General features: G+C 46.6%; 1 protein-coding gene across 2 annotated transcripts in view; it reads right to left on the bottom strand.

The window, feature by feature from the left end:
• The window catches only part of LOC128702590 (WD repeat and SOCS box-containing protein 1-like), a 484,629-nt gene that overhangs the window by 200,333 nt on the left and 268,212 nt on the right, over positions 1-16,084 (bottom strand). For both annotated transcript variants that reach the window (XM_070105233.1, XM_070105234.1), the window contains one exon: positions 11,511-11,679. In XM_070105233.1, coding sequence (XP_069961334.1) covers positions 11,511-11,679 — 169 coding nt within the window. The remainder of the gene's footprint in view (positions 1-11,510; positions 11,680-16,084) is intronic.

Here is a 16,084-nt window from a genome sequence, read left to right as displayed (position 1 = left end):
AAAGACAGCAGGCCTACAGTAAAGACAGCAGGCCTACAGTAATGACGGCAGGCCTACAGTAAAGACAGCAGGCCTACAGTAAAGACGGCAGGTCTACAGTAAAGACAGCAGGCCTACAGTAAAGACAGTAGGCCTACTGTGGAAAAAGGCACAGTTATGTACATATTGTGGTCACTTAATAAAAGTGTTGATACAGTGTGCACTGAGTGGTGGTTGTCTCCCATGTATGTGGGAGATACACCCAAGTCTTGTCTCCCATGTATGTGGGAGAAACTCCCAAGTCTTGTTGTCTCCCATGTATGTGGGAGAAACACCCAAGTCTTGTCTCCCATGTATGTGGGAGAAACACCCAAGTCTTGTCTCCCATGTATGTGGGAGAAACACCCAAGTCTTGCCTCCCATGTATGTGGGAGAAACACCCAAGTCTTGTCTCCCATGTATGTGGGAGAAACACCCAAGTCTTGTCTCCCATGTATGTGGGAGAAACACCCAAGTCTTGTTGTCTCCCATGTATGTGGGAGAAACACCCAAGTCTTGTTGTCTCCCATGTATGTGGGAGAAACACCCAAGTCTTGTTGTCTCCCATGTATGTGGGAGAAACACCCAAGTCTTGTTGTCTCCCATGTATGTGGGAGAAACACCCAAGTCTTGTTGTCTCCCATGTATGTGGGAGAAACACCCAAGTCTTGTTGTCTCCCATGTATGTGGGAGAAACACCCAAGTCTTGTTGTCTCCCATGTATGTGGGAGAAACACCCAAGTCTTGTTGTCTCCCATGTATGTGGGAGAAACACCCAAGTCTTGTCTCCCATGTATGTGGGAGAAACACCCAAGTCTTGTTGTCTCCCATATACGTGGGAGAAACACCCAAGTCTTGTTGTCTCCCATGTATGTGGGAGAAACACCCAAATCTTGTTGTCTCCCATGTATGTGGGAGAAACACCCAAGTCTTGTTGTCTCCCATGTATGTGGGAGAAACACCCAAGTCTTGTTGTCTCCCATGTATGTGGGAGAAACACCCAAGTCTTGTTGTCTCCCATGTATGTGGGAGAAACACCCAAGTCTTGTTGTCTCCCATGTATGTGGGAGAAACACCCAAGTCTTGTTGTCCCCCATGTATGTGGGAGAAACACCCAAGTATTGTCTCCCATGTGTGTGGGAGAAACACCCAAGTCTTGTTGTCTCCCATGTATGTGGAAGAAACACCCAAGTCTTGTTGTCTCCCATGTATGTGGGAGAAACACCCAAGTCTTTTTGTCTCCCATGTATGTGGGAGAAACACACAAGTCTTGTCTCCCATGTATGTGGGAGAAACACCCAAGTCTTGTTGTCTCCCATGTATGTGGGAGAAACACCCAAGTCTTGTCTCCCATGTATGTGGGAGAAACACCCAAGTCTTGTTGTCTCCCATGTATGTGGGAGAAACACCCAAGTCTTGTTGTCTCCCATGTATGTGGGAGAAACACCCAAGTCTTGTTGTCTCCCATGTATGTGGGAGAAACACCCAAGTCTTGTTGTCTCCCATGAATGTGGGAGAAACACCAAAGTCTTGTTGTCTCCCATGAATGTGGGAGAAACATTCAAGTCTTGTTGTCTCCCATGTATGTGGGAGAAACACACAAGTCTTGTTGTCTCCCATGTATGTGGGAGAAACACCCAAGTCTTGATGTCTCCCATGTATGTGGGAGAAACACCCAAGTCTTGTTGTCTCCCATGTATGTGGGAGAAACACCCAAGTCTTGATGTCTCCCATGTATGTGGGAGAAACACCCAAGTCTTGTTGTCTCCCATGTATGTGGGAGAAACACCCAAGTCTTGTTGTCTCCCATGTATGTGGGAGAAACACCCAAGTCTTGTTGTCTCCCATGTATGTGGGAGAAACACCCAAGTCTTGTTGTCTCCCATGTATGTGGAAGAAACACCCAGGTCTTTCTTGTATGTGGGAGAAACACCCTTTTTGTCTCCCATGTATGTGGGAGAAACACCCAAGTCTTGATGTCTCCCATGTATGTGGGAGAAACACCCAAGTCTTGTTGTCTCCCATGTATGTGGGAGAAACACCCAAGTCTTGTTGTCTCCCATATATGTGGGAGAAACACCCAAGTCTTGTCTCCCATGTATGTGGGAAAAACACCCAAGTCTTGTTGTCTCCCATGTATGTGGGAGAAACACCCAAGTCTTGTTGTCTCCCATATATGTGGGAGAAACACTCAAGTCTTGTCTCCCATGTATGTGGGAAAAACACCCAAGTCTTGTTGTCTCCCATGTATGTGGGAGAAACACCCAAGTCTTGTTGTCTCCCATGTATGTGGGAGAAACACCGAAGTCTTGTCTCCCATGTATGTGGGAAAAACACCCAAGTCTTGTTGTCTCCCATGTATGTGGGAGAAACACCCAAGTCTTGATGTCTCCCATGTATGTGGGAGAAACACCCAAGTCTTGTTGTCTCCCATGTATGTGGGAGAAACACCCAAGTCTTGTTGTCTCCCATATATGTGGGAGAAACACCCAAGTCTTGTCTCCCATGTATGTGGGAAAAACACCCAAGTCTTGTTGTCTCCCATGTATGTGGGAGAAACACCCAAGTCTTGTTGTCTCCCATGTATGTGGGAGAAACGCCCAAGTCTTGACGTCTCCCATGTATGTGGGAGAAACGCCCAAGTCTTGACGTCTCCCATGTATGTGGGAGAAACACCCAAGTCTTGATGTCTCCCATGTATGTGGGAGAAACACCCAAGTCTTGACGTCTCCCATGTATGTGGGAGAAACACCCAAGTCTTGATGTCTCCCATGTATGTGGGAGAAACACCCAAGTCTTGTTGTCTCCCATGTATGTGGGAGAAACGCCCAAGTCTTGTTGTCTCCCATGTATGTGGGAGAAACACCCAAGTCTTGTTGTCTCCCATGTATGTGGGAGAAACGCCCAAGTCTTGTTGTCTCCCATGTATGTGGGAGAAACACCCAAGTCTTGTTGTCTTCCATGTATGTGGGAGAAACATAAAAGTCTTGTTGTCTCCCATGTATGTGGGAGAAACACCCAAGTCTTGTTATCTCCCATGTATGTGGGAGAAACACCCAAGTCTTGTTGTCTCCCATGTATGTGGGAGAAACGCCCAAGTCTTGTTGTCTCCCATGTATGTGGGAGAAACACCCAAGTCTTGTTGTCTCCCATGTATGTGGGAGAAACACCCAAGTCTTGTTATCTCCCATGTATGTGGGAGAAACACCCAAGTCTTATCTCCCATGTATGTGGGAGAAACACCCAAGTCTTGTCTCCCATGTATGTGGGAGAAACACCCAAGTCTTGTTGTCTCCCATGTATGTGGGAGAAACACCCAAGTCTTGTTGTCTCCCATGTATGTGGGAGAAACACCCAAGTCTTGTTGTCTCCCATGTATGTGGAAGAAACACCCAAGTCTTGTTGTCTCCCATGTATGTGGGAGAAACACCCAAGTCTTGTTGTCTCCCATGTATGTGGGAGAAACACCCAAGTCTTGTTGTCTCCCATGTATGTGGGAGAAACACCCAAGTCTTGTTGTCTCCCATGTATGTGGGAGAAACACCCAAGTCTTGTTGTCTCCCATGTATGTGGGAGAAACACCCAAGTCTTGTTGTCTCCCATGTATGTGGGAGAAACACCCAAGTCTTGTTGTCTCCCATGTATGTGGGAGAAACACCCAAGTCTTGTTGTCTCCCATGTATGTGGGAGAAACACCCAAGTCTTGTTGTCTCCCATATACGTGGGAGAAACACCCAAGTCTTGTTGTCTCCCATATACGTGGGAGAAACACCCAAGTCTTGTTGTCTCCCATGTATGTGGGAGAAACACCCAAGTCTTGTTGTCTCCCATGTATGTGGGAGAAACACCCAAGTCTTTTTGTCTCCCATGTATGTGGGAGAAACACCAAGTCTTGTTGTCTCCCATGTATGTGGGAGAAACACCCAAGTCTTGTTGTCTCCCATGTATGTGGGAGAAACACCCAAGTCTTGTTGTCTCCCATATATGTGGGAGAAACACCCAAGTCTTGTTGTCTCCCATGTATGTGGGAGAAACACCCAAGTCTTGTCTCCCATGTATGTGGGAGAAACACCCAAGTCTTGTTGTCTCCCATATATGTGGGAGAAACACCCAAGTCTTGTTGCCTCCCATGTATGTGGGAGAAACACCCAAGTCTTGTTGTCTCCCATATACGTGGGAGAAACACCCAAGTCTTGTTGTCTCCCATGTATGTGGGAGAAACACCCAAGTCTTGTTGTCTCCCATGTATGTGGGAGAAACACCCAAGTCTTGTCTCCCATGTATGTGGGAGAAACACCCAAGTCTTGTTGTCTCCCATGTATGTGGGAGAAACACCCAAGTCTTGTTGTCTCCCATGTATGTGGGAGAAACACCCAAGTCTTGTTGTCTCCCATGTATGTGGGAGAAACACCCAAGTCTTGTCTCCCATGTATGTGGGAGAAACATCCAAGTCTTGTTGTCTCCCATGTATGTGGGAGAAACACCCAAGTCTTGTTGTCTCCCATGTATGTGGGAGAAACACCCAAGTCTTGTTGTCTCCCATGTATGTGGGAGAAACACCCAAGTCTTGTTGTCTCCCATGTATGTGGGAGAAACATCCAAGTCTTGTTGTCTCCCATGTATGTGGGAGAAACACCCAAGTCTTGTTGTCTCCCATGTATGTGGGAGAAACACCCAAGTCTTGTTGTCTCCCATGTATGTGGGAGAAACACCGAAGTCTTGTTGTCTCCCATATATGTGGGAGAAACACCCAAGTCTTGTCTCCCATATATGTGGGAGAAACACCCAAGTCTTGTCTCCCATATATGTGGGAGAAACACCCAAGTCTTGTTGTCTCCCATGTGTGTGGGAGAAACACCCAAGTCTTGTCTCCCATGTATGTGGGAGAAACACCCAAGTCGTATACATGGGAGAAACATCCAAGTCTTGTCTCCCATGTATGTGGGAGAAACATCCAAGTCTTGTTGTCTCCCATGTATGTGGGAGAAACACCCAAGTCTTGTTGTCTCCCATGTATGTGGGAGAAACACCCAAGTCTTGTTGCCTCCCATATATGTGGGAGAAACACCCAAGTCTTGTTGTCTCCCATGTATGTGGGAGAAACATCCAAGTCTTGTTGTCTCCCATGTATGTGGGAGAAACACCCAAGTCTTGTTGTCTCCCATGTATGTGGGAGAAACACCCAAGTCTTGTTGTCTCCCATGTATGTGGGAGAAACACCCAAGTCTTGTTGTCTCCCATGTATGTGGGAGAAACACCCAAGTCTTGTCTCCCATGTATGTGGGAGAAACACCCAAGTCTTGTCTCCCATGTATGTGGGAGAAACACCCAGGTGTCTGGATCCTGCAACACAAGAACATAATGACCGTAGCAACACTGGGACGGATATTAGGATCACGCAACACAAGAATCAACAGGATAATACTCATTCAGGAGACTGCTGTTAGTGCAACAGCAGTAACAGCCTAGTTGATCAGGCTCTGATCAAGCACGACCCCTGGACTCAGATCGGGCCGGGGGGGATGACCCCCGAAACCCCTCTCCAGGTATACTCCAGGTATTGTTGATAATGGTACAAGATACCGAGAAGTTGAAGAACAAAACACATGTAGACTTCGTCAGTCATATACAGAGACAGCAGTTGTAATGAATTGATGATGTAATCAGTCCCTGAACCTTTGGAAAAAAGTATTTAAGGTGATCAGTCCCTCAGCCTGGAGAAGAGCTCAACTCCATGGTCTGGAACGAGGTGATCTGTATCTCAGCCTGGAGAAGAGCTCATCTCCATGGTCTGGAACGAGGTGATCAGTCACTCAACCTGGAGAAGAGCTCAACTCCATGATCTGGAACGAGGTGATCAGTCCCTCAGCCTGGAGAAGAGCTCAACTCCATGGTCTGGAACGAGGTGATCAGTATCTCAGCCTGGAGAAGAGCTCAACTCCATGGTCTGGAACGAGGTGATCTGTCCCTCAGCCTGGAGAAGAGCTCAACTCCATGGTCTGGAACGAGGTGATCTGTCCCTCAGCCTGGAGAAGAGCTCAACTCCATGGTCTGGAACGAGGTGATCAGTCCCTCAGCCTGGAGAAGAGCTCAACTCCATGATCTGGAACGAGGTGATCAGTCCCTCAGCCTGGAGAAGAGCTCAACTCCATGATCAGGATTTCATTTAGTGCAATACATCCCAGGTATCAGTGGTATCAGATCACTCTGATGGTGACATTATCGGTCTACAACCGAGTATCAGCATTTACTTTTTAACACACCTAACACAGAACCATGAATTATGGCATGGTCATGGGATCACCACTCTGAGGTGTGCTGGCCACAGTTCAGAACCTCCTAACAACATATCTGGGATATGTCGACAGTCTGATCATGTTTGGCCATATAGGCCATAACACGGAACAATGATCCAGTACATGGAACTCATCAATGGTATGTCATAGGTAGAGGTAGGTACCAAGAAGAAAGTACTTGTGACAAGGTAACATCATGTGTGTGTGTGTGTGTGTGTGTGTGTGTGTGTGTGTGTGTGTGTGTGTGTGTGTGTGTGTGTGTGTGTGTGTGTGTGTGTGTGTGTGTGAGAGAAAGAGACAGAGAGACAGAGAAACTGAAAAACCAGACATACTAGAAGGTGTTCAATTCAACCCACACATGACTGGTGTACAGGACAACGCACACATGACTGGTGTACAGGACAACCCACACATGACTGGTGTACAGGACAACCCACACATGACTGGTGTACAGGGCAACCCACACATGACTGGTGTACAGGGCAACCCACACATGACTGGTGTCCAGGACAACCCACACATGACTGGTGTACAGGACAACCCATACATGACTGGTGTACAGGACAACCCACACATGACTGGTGTACAGGACAACCCACACATGACTGGTGGTAGTAACACTGTGTTGTTGTAACAAGTATGGTAGTAACACTACTGTGTTGTTGTAACAAGTATGGTAGTTACCTGGAGGTTACCTGGAGGTTATTCCGGGGATCAACGCCCCCGCGTCCCGGTCCACGACCAGGCCTCCCGATGGATCAGGGCCTGATCAACTAGGCTGTTACTGCTGGCCGCACGCAGTCCGACGTACGAGCCACAGCCCGGCTGATCCGGCACTGACTTTAGGTATCTGTCCAGCTCTCTCTTGAAGGCAGCCAGGGGTTTATTGGCAATTCCCCTAATGCTTGATGGGAGGCTGTTGAACAGTTTTGGGCCCCGGACACTTATGGTGTTTTCTCTTAGTGTACCAATGGCGCCCCTACTTTTTATTGGCGGCATTTTGCATCGCCTGCCTAGTCTTTTACTTTCGTAGGGAGTGATTTCTGTGTGCAGATTTGGGACCATTCCTTCCAAGATTTTCCAAGTGTAGATTATGATATATCTCTCCCTCCTGCATTCCAACGAGTACAAGCCAAGTGCTTTCAAGCGTTCCCAGTAGTTAAGGTGCTTGACAGAACTTATACGTGCAGTAAAGGATCTCTGTACACTCTCTAGATCTGCGATTTCACCTGCTTTGTATGGAGATGTTAATGTACAGCAGTATTCCAGCCTAGAGAGAACAAGTGATTTGAAAAGGATCATCATGGGCTTGGCATCTCTCGCTTTGAAAGTTCTCATTATCCATCCTATCATTTTCTTTGCACGTGCGATCGTGGCACTGTTGTGATCCTTGAAAGTGAGATCCTCAGACATTACTACTCCCAGGTCCCTTACATTATTTTTCCGCTCTATTGTATGGCCAGAGTCAGTAGTATACTCTGTTCTAGTTATTATCTTCTCCAGTTTTCCATAACGGAGTAGTTGGAATTTGTCCTCATTGAACATCATATTGTTTACCGTTGCCCACTGGAAAACTTTGTTTATATCTTCTTGGAGGTTAACCGCGTCCTCAGCAGATGACAGCCTCATGCAGATCCTAGTATCATCCGCAAAGGATGATACGGTGCTGTGGTGTATATCTCTGTTTATGTCTGATATGAGGATAAGGAATAAGATGGGGGCGAGTACTGTGCCTTGTGGAACAGAGCTCTTCACTATGGCAGCCTCCGATTTAACTCTGTTGACCACTACTCTGTGTTCGATTTGTTAGGAAGTTGAAGATCCATCTCCCCACTTTCCCAGTTATTCCTTTAGCACGTATTTTATGGGCTATTACGCCATGATCGCATTTGTCAAATGCTTTTGCAAAGTCTGTGTATATTACATCTGCATTCTGATTTTCTTCCAGTGCATCCAAGGACATATCATAGTGATCCAGTAGTTGTGAGAGGCAGGAGCGACCTGCCCTGAACCCATGTTGCCCTGGATTGTGCAGATTTTGGGAATCCAGGTGATTTGCAATCCTGCTTCTTAGCACTCTTTAAGATTTTTATGATGTGGGACGTCAGAGCTATTGGTCTATAGTTCTTAGCTAATGCTTTGCTGCCACCTTTATGGAGTGGGGCTATATCCGTTGTTTTAAGTGACTGTGGAATTTCACCCATGTCCAAGCTCCTCCTCCATAGTGTACTTAGGGCATGCGAGAGGGGTTTCTTGCAGTTCTTAATGAAAACAGAGTTCCACGAGTCTGGGCCCGGGGCTGAGTGCATAGGCATGTTGTCAATGGCTTTTTCGAAATCTATCGGAGTTAGGGTAATGTCGGAAATCTGGCATACATTTATGGAGTTTTGAGGCTCATTCATGAAGAAATCATTTGGGTCGTCGATCCTCAGACCGATTAGTGGTTCACTAAACACAGAGTCGTACTGGGATTTCAATATTTCACTCATTTCCTTGTTGTCGTCTGTGTAAGTCCCATCCTGTCTGATTAAGGGCCCGATACTAGATGTGGTATTTGCCTTGTTTTTGGCATATGAAAAGAAATATTTGGAATTTCTTTCAATTTTACTAATAGCTTTAAGCTGCTCCTGCCTCTCCTGGTTCCTGTAAGAGTCATTTAGCTTAAGTTCGATAGTTTCCACTTCCCTGGTCAGCGCCTCCCTTCGTGTATCAGATATTCTAGCACTCCTGAGGAGCTCAGTGACTCTTCGTCGTCTTCTGTAGAGGGAGCGTCTTTTTCTCTCCAGTTTACTACTCTTGTTACTGTTGTTGTAACAAGTATGGTAGTAACACTACTGTGGTGTTGTAACAAGTATGGTAGTAACACTACTGTGTTGTTGTAACAAGTATGGTAGTAACACTACTGTGTTGTTGTAACAAGTATGGTAGTAATTTCTTTCACTAATACTGTGGTGTGTTGTAACAAGTATGGTAGTAGCACACTCAGTGACTCTGTTGTGTGTCTTTTTCTCTAACACTCTTGTTACTGTTGTTGTAACAAGTATGGTAGTAACACTACTGTGTTGTTGTAACAAGTATGGTAGTAACACTGTGTTGTTGTAACAAGTATGGTAGTAACACTACTGTGTTGTTGTAACAAGTATGGTAGTAACACTACTGTGTTGTTGTAACAAGTATGGTAGTAACACTGTGTTGTTGTAACAAGTATGGTAGTAACACTACTGTGTTGTTGTAACAAGTATGGTAGTAACACTGTTGTTGTAACAAGTATGGTAGTAACACTGTGTTGTTGTAACAAGTATGGTAGTAACACTACTGTGTTGTTGTAACAAGTATGGTAGTAACACTGTGTTGTTGTAACAAGTATGGTAGTAACACTGTGTTGTTGTAACAAGTATGGTAGTAACACTGTGTTGTTGTAACAAGTATGGTAGTAACACTGTGTTGTTGTAACAAGTATGGTAGTAACACTGTGTTGTTGTAACAAGTATGGTAGTAACACTGTGCTGTTGTAACAAGTATGGTAGTAACACTGTGTTGTTGTAACAAGTATGGTAGTGACATTTGACTGCTGTGAGAATTATGGTCGAATTACCATAAATTTCTCCCATCATGGAGTTAAACTTCAAGATAGTTCCTGAAGACTCGGCAAAACAGCCTTACACTCAGTGGTCAATTTATTAGGCACACCTGTACACCTGCTCCCTGATGCAAATATAATCAGCCAATCGCATGGCAGCACCTCAGTGTCTAAAAGCATGCAAAAAAAAAATCCATACCACAGATGGGGTTCGAACACGCGATCAGATTCTCAAAACTCCAGACCGTCGTGTTAGCCACTGGGCTAACGCGACGGTCTGGAGTTCTGAGACTCTCTGATCGTGGGTTCTAACCCCACTCGTGGTATGGTTTATAATGGGGAAGACACGTTACTGAGAGTGGAATTATTGTTTGTGCCAAACAGACGAGATGGTCTGAGTATCTCAGAAACTGCTGATCTTCTAGGAGTTTCATGACAACAGTCTCTAGAGTTTACAGAAGATGGTGTGAAAAATGCAAAGCAAAACGCCTTGATAATGATTGATGTCAGAGCAGAATGGCCAGACTGGTTCAAGCTGACAGTAACTCAAATAACCATGCATTACAACAGTGGTATGCAGAATAGCATCTTCGAATGCACAACACATAGAACTCTGAAGTGGATGGGCTGCAACAGCAGAAAGCCACATCAAGTTCCACTCCTGTCCACTTAACTACAGTTGGCACTGGCTCAAAAAGACTGGACAGTTGAAGATTGGGAAAACGTCACCTGGTCTGACGAATTTCGATATCTGTAGGATATGAAGATGACGGAATTAGGCATGAACCTTTGGGATGTGATGGAACAGGAGATTTGCAGCATGAATGTGCAGCCAACATATCTGCAAGACCTGCAAAATTGGATCATAATACAAATCAGGACAAATCAGGATCTCTAAGGAATGCTTCCAGTACCTTGTAAACATGCCACCAAAAATTTAGACTGTTCTGGTGGCAATGGAGGGCACTACCCAGTACTAAACGGATGTACCCAATAAAGTGACCACTGAGTGTAAACTGGAAATGCCACTCAGCAAGTGATGGGCACGAAACTAACAGGCAAGAACACTGAGAATCACACCTTCAACACCTATGATCACAAAGTGTCATCTAGTAACACTTCCAACACTAGACAGACACCAGATGTGTCATTCTGTGTCCCACCAAGTGGTCCACTAGAGGTCCACTTGATGGTCAGATATTTTTAAGTTGTACAGACCACCTCATCACTGCAACTGGTGGAAGAATAAGGACAGTAACACAAATTCCCCCAGAGTAAAATTTAACGAATTGGGAAAAATCCCCGAAACGGAAGCCAAATAGAGATGTCCTGGACTCTTAGGCTAAGTTACTCCAACGACATTATAAAAAAAACCTAGTATTTAGGGACAGGAACATAGCAAGAAGGTAGTGAGAACACAGAGGCTGTTCATGTATGTGAGAAACCCAGCTAGAAGTGTGTTAAGATAAGCAGAGGTAATAAGGGCTTACAGACCCATGACCGGACTCCGGGTGGAGAAAAACCCAGAACTCGTCAAAGGTATAACCAGTACTTGTACCTGTGAAGTGCTAACTAGAAGTGTGTTAAGATAACAAGCAGAGGGAGTAAATACTTACAGGCAGTTCTTGTATCTGTTCCATGGAAGAATAACGACCTTCCTAAAGCCACACGACCAGGCGAAGCGAGACTCGTCAGGAGCGAAGGCACACTTCCACGACTCCCCTCCAGGGGAGTAGTTGTTACCGTCGCGTCCTGTGATTAACTCTCCAATCACGCGAGCTTCACCTGAAATACAGCAACATACCTAATTACACGTATGCAAATCATCACTGTATCTGAATTTCACCTAAAATACAGCTGAACTGCATTACTAAGGCAAATGCAATCAGAATAATTCAATATCTTGACTGAAACATGTGGGGGCATACAATACTGGTATTGTATAGCACCAGTCCCCAGTACCTCAATGATCCAAGGTATCCCCATATTGTATACCAGTCCCCAGTACCTCAATGATCCAAGGTATCCCCATATTGTATACCAGTCCCTAGTACCTCAATGATCCAAGGTATCCCCATATTGTATACCAGTCCCCAGTACCTCAATGATCCAAGGTATCCCCATATTGTATACCAGTCCCTAGTACCTCAATGATCCAAGGTATCCCCATATTGTATACCAGTCCCCAGTACCTCAATGATCCAAGGTATCCCCATATTGTATACCAGTCCCCAGTACCTCGATGATCCAAGGTATCCCCATATTGTATACCAGTCCCCAGTACCTCGATGATCCAAGGTATCCCCATATTGTATACCAGTCCCCAGTACCTCAATGATCCAAGGTATCCCCACATTGTATACCAGTCCCCAGTACCTCGATGATCCAAGGTATCCCCATATTGTATACCAGTCCCCAGTACCTCAATGATCCAAGGTATCCCCATATTGTATACCAGTCCCCAGTACCTCGATGATCCAAGGTATCCCCATATTGTATACCAGTTCCCAGTACCTCGATGATCCAAGGTATCCCCATATTGTATACCAGTCCCCAGTACCTCGATGATCCAAGGTATCCCCATATTGTATACCAGTCCCCAGTACCTCGATGATCCAAGGTATCCCCATATTGTATACCAGTCCCCAGTACCTCGATGATCCAAGGTATCCCCATATTGTATACCAGCCCCCAGAACCTCAATGCTCCAAGGTATAACACCAGTCCCCAGTACCTCAATGATTCAAGGTATAACACCAGTCCCCAGTACCTCAATGATTCAAGGTATAACACCAGTCCCCAGTACATCAATGATCCAAGGTATCCCCTTATTGTACAGCAGTCCCCAGTACCTCAATGATCCAAGGTATAACACCAGTCCCCAGAACATCAATGCTCCAAGGTATAACACCAGTCCTCAGTACCTCAATGATCCAAGGTATAACACCAGTCCCCAGTACCTCAATGCTCCAAGGTATAACACCAGTCCCCAGTACCTCAATGATCCGAGGTATAACACCAGTCCCCAGTACCTCAATGATCCAAGGTATAACACCAGTCCCCAGTACCACAATGCTCCAAGGTATAACACCAGTCCCCAGTACCTCAATGATCCAAGGTATAACACCAGACCCCAGAACATCAATGCTCCTAGGTATAACACCAGTCCCCAGTACCTCAATGCTCCAAGGTATAACACCAGTCCCCAGAACATCAATGATCCGAGGTATAACACCAGTCCCCAGAACATCAATGATCCAAGGTATAACACCAGTCCCCAGTACCTCAATGCTCCAAGGTATAACACCAGTCCCCAGAACATCAATGATCCAAGGTATAACACCAGTCCCCAGTACCTCAATGCTCCAAGGTATAACACCAGTCCCCAGTACCTCAATGATCCAAGGTATAACACCAGTCCCCAGTACCTCAATGCTCCAAGGTATAACACCAGTCCCCAGTACCTCAATGATCCGAGGTATAACACCAGTCCCCAGTACCTCAATGCTCCAAGGTATAACACCAGTCCCCAGTACCTCAATGCTCCAAGGTATAACACCAGTCCCCAGTACCTCAATGATCCGAGGTATAACACCAGTCCCCAGTACCTCAATGCTCCAAGGTATAACACCAGTCCCCAGTACCTCAATGCTCCAAGGTATAACACCAGTCCCCAGTACCTCAATGATCCGAGGTATCCCCTTGGATCAGCTGCCTACAATAAGATTCATCCAACTAGGCATATTTCTACACCATAGGAAGGTCAGCATAGGCCACCACTGTGACCACAAATGCAAATTTTCACAGACGAATCTCCCGCTGGTCCAGTGGCTAGCGCGTCGGTCTGGGGTTTTGTGACTCTCTGATCGTGGGTTCTAACCCCACCCGTGTCATGGTTTATACAAATTCCAATTTCTACTAACAAATACCAGCTTTTAAGCCTAACTAAAGCATATTCTATCTCAAGAAAAACCACTATCCTAAAACACACAAGCACATCAAGTCTGAACCTGTCCAGAACGTGCACTGTCAAGTTATCAGTGTGGATGAGTAAAGGCAACTGGATGATCATCTGAGTGTATAAAGATTACCACTCTAATTTTCCCAGTTTATTGCAATAAAAGTAATGAAATTTGGGAGGAATACAGGTCGAAAAAATTACTCTTAGTAAGGTTGTGACTAATTAAGTTGCATCAACACTAATATTCCCCCAGTGAAAAGATGGAGCGCCACGAGTACACTGAGAGACAACACGATAAGTGCCAGGGGTCCAAGACTGTTCAACTGTCTCCCAGGATACATAAGGGGGATTACTAATAGATCCCTGGTTGTCTTCAAGATCCCTGGTTGTCTTCAAGACCCCTGGTTGTCTTCAAGACCCCTGGTTGTCTTCAAGACCCCGGGATGTCTTCAAGACCCCTGGCTGTCTTCAAGCCCCCTGGTTGTCTTCAAGACCCCTGGATGTCTTCAAGACCCCTGGATGTCTTCAAGACCCCTGGTTGTCTTCAAGATCCCTGGTTGTCTTCAAGATCCCTGGTTGTCTTCAAGATCCCTGGTTGTCTTCAAGACCCCTGGATGTCTTCAAGACCCCTGGCTGTCTTCAAGACCCCTGGTTGTCTTCAAGATCCCTGGTTGTCTTCAAGACCCCTTGTTGTCTTCAAGACCCCTGGTTGTCTTCAAGACCCCTGGTTGTCTTCAAGATCCCTGGTTGTCTTCAAGACCCCTGGTTGTCTTCAAGACCCCTGGATGTCTTCAAGACCCCTGGATGTCTTCAAGACCCCTGGCTGTCTTCAAGACCCCTGATTGTCTTCAAGATCCCTGGTTGTCTTCAAGACCCCTGGATGTCTTCAAGACCCCTGGATGTCTTCAAGACCCCTGGTTGTCTTCAAGATCCCTGGTTGTCTTCAAGACCCCTGGCTGTCTTTAAGACCCCTGGCTGTCTTCAAGATCCCTGGTTGTCTTCCAGACCCCTGGCTGTCTTCAAGACCCCTGGCTGTCTTCAAGACCCCTGGTTGTCAAGACCCCTGGCTGTCTTCAAGACCCCTGGTTGTCAAGATCCCTGGATGTCTTCAAGACCCCTGGCTGTCTTCAAGATCCCTGGTTGTCTTCCAGAAACCTGGCTGTCTTCAAGACCCCTGGCTGTCTTCAAGACCCCTGGCTGTCTTCAAGACACTTAGCTGTCTTCAAGAAGGCACTGGACAGGCACCTAAAGTCAGTACCTGACCAACCAGGCTGTGGTTCCTACGTCCCTTACGTGCGGCTAGCAGTAACAGACAGATCCACCACGAGGCCTGGTTTCAGACCCAGCCGCAGGGACGCTGATCCCCGAAATCCAGTCCAGGTATACCCTTCGTGAGAGTATTTAACAAGGTTCTGAGACCCGAGACGGGTCAAGACCTGCGAACCTGCTACACTACAGGTCCTGAGATGACTAATTAATTCTGTGTGCGGACTGTGTACCTACCAGAACATGTAATAACATCAGTGAGGCTTAGGCAGGGGAGAAATCAGTGAGGCTTAGGCAGGGGGGAAATCAGTGAGGCTTAGGCAGGGGGGAAATCAGTGAGGCTTAGGCAGGGGAGAAATCAGTGAGGCTTAGGCAGGGGGAAATCAGTGAGGCTTAGGCAGGGGGAAATCAGTGAGGCTTAGGCAGGGGAGAAGTCAGTGAGGCTTTGGCAAGGGAGAAATCAGTGAGGCTTAGGCAGGGGAGAAACCAGTGAGGCTTAGGCAGGGGAGAAACCAGTGACGCTTAGGCAGGGGAGAAACCAGTGAGGCTTAGGCAGGGGAGAAACCAGTGAGGCTTAGGCAGGGGAGAAATCAGTGAGGCTTAGGCAGGGGAGAAATCAGTGAGGCTTAGGCAGGGGAGAAACCAGTGAGGCTTAGGCAGGGGAGAAATCAGTGAGGCTTAAGCAAGGGAGAAATCAGTGAGGCTTAGGCAGGGGAGAAATCAGTGAGGCTTAGGCAGGGGAGAAACCAGTGAGGCTTAGGCAGGGGAGAAATCAGTGAGGATTAGGCAGGGGAGAAATCAGTGAGGCTTAGGCAGGGGAGAAATCAGTGAGGCTTAGGCAGGGGGGAAATCAGTGAGGCTTAGGCAGGGGAGAAATCAGTGAGGCTTAGGCAGGGGAGAAATCAGTGAGGCTTAGGCAGGGGAGAAACGAGTGAGGCTTAGGCAGGGGAGAAACCAGTTAGG

The sequence above is a fragment of the Cherax quadricarinatus genome, chromosome 98, assembly GCF_038502225.1.
Source record: "Cherax quadricarinatus isolate ZL_2023a chromosome 98, ASM3850222v1, whole genome shotgun sequence".
Lineage (NCBI taxonomy): Eukaryota > Metazoa > Arthropoda > Malacostraca > Decapoda > Parastacidae > Cherax > Cherax quadricarinatus.
This window is presented reverse-complemented; position numbering and strand designations above follow the sequence as displayed.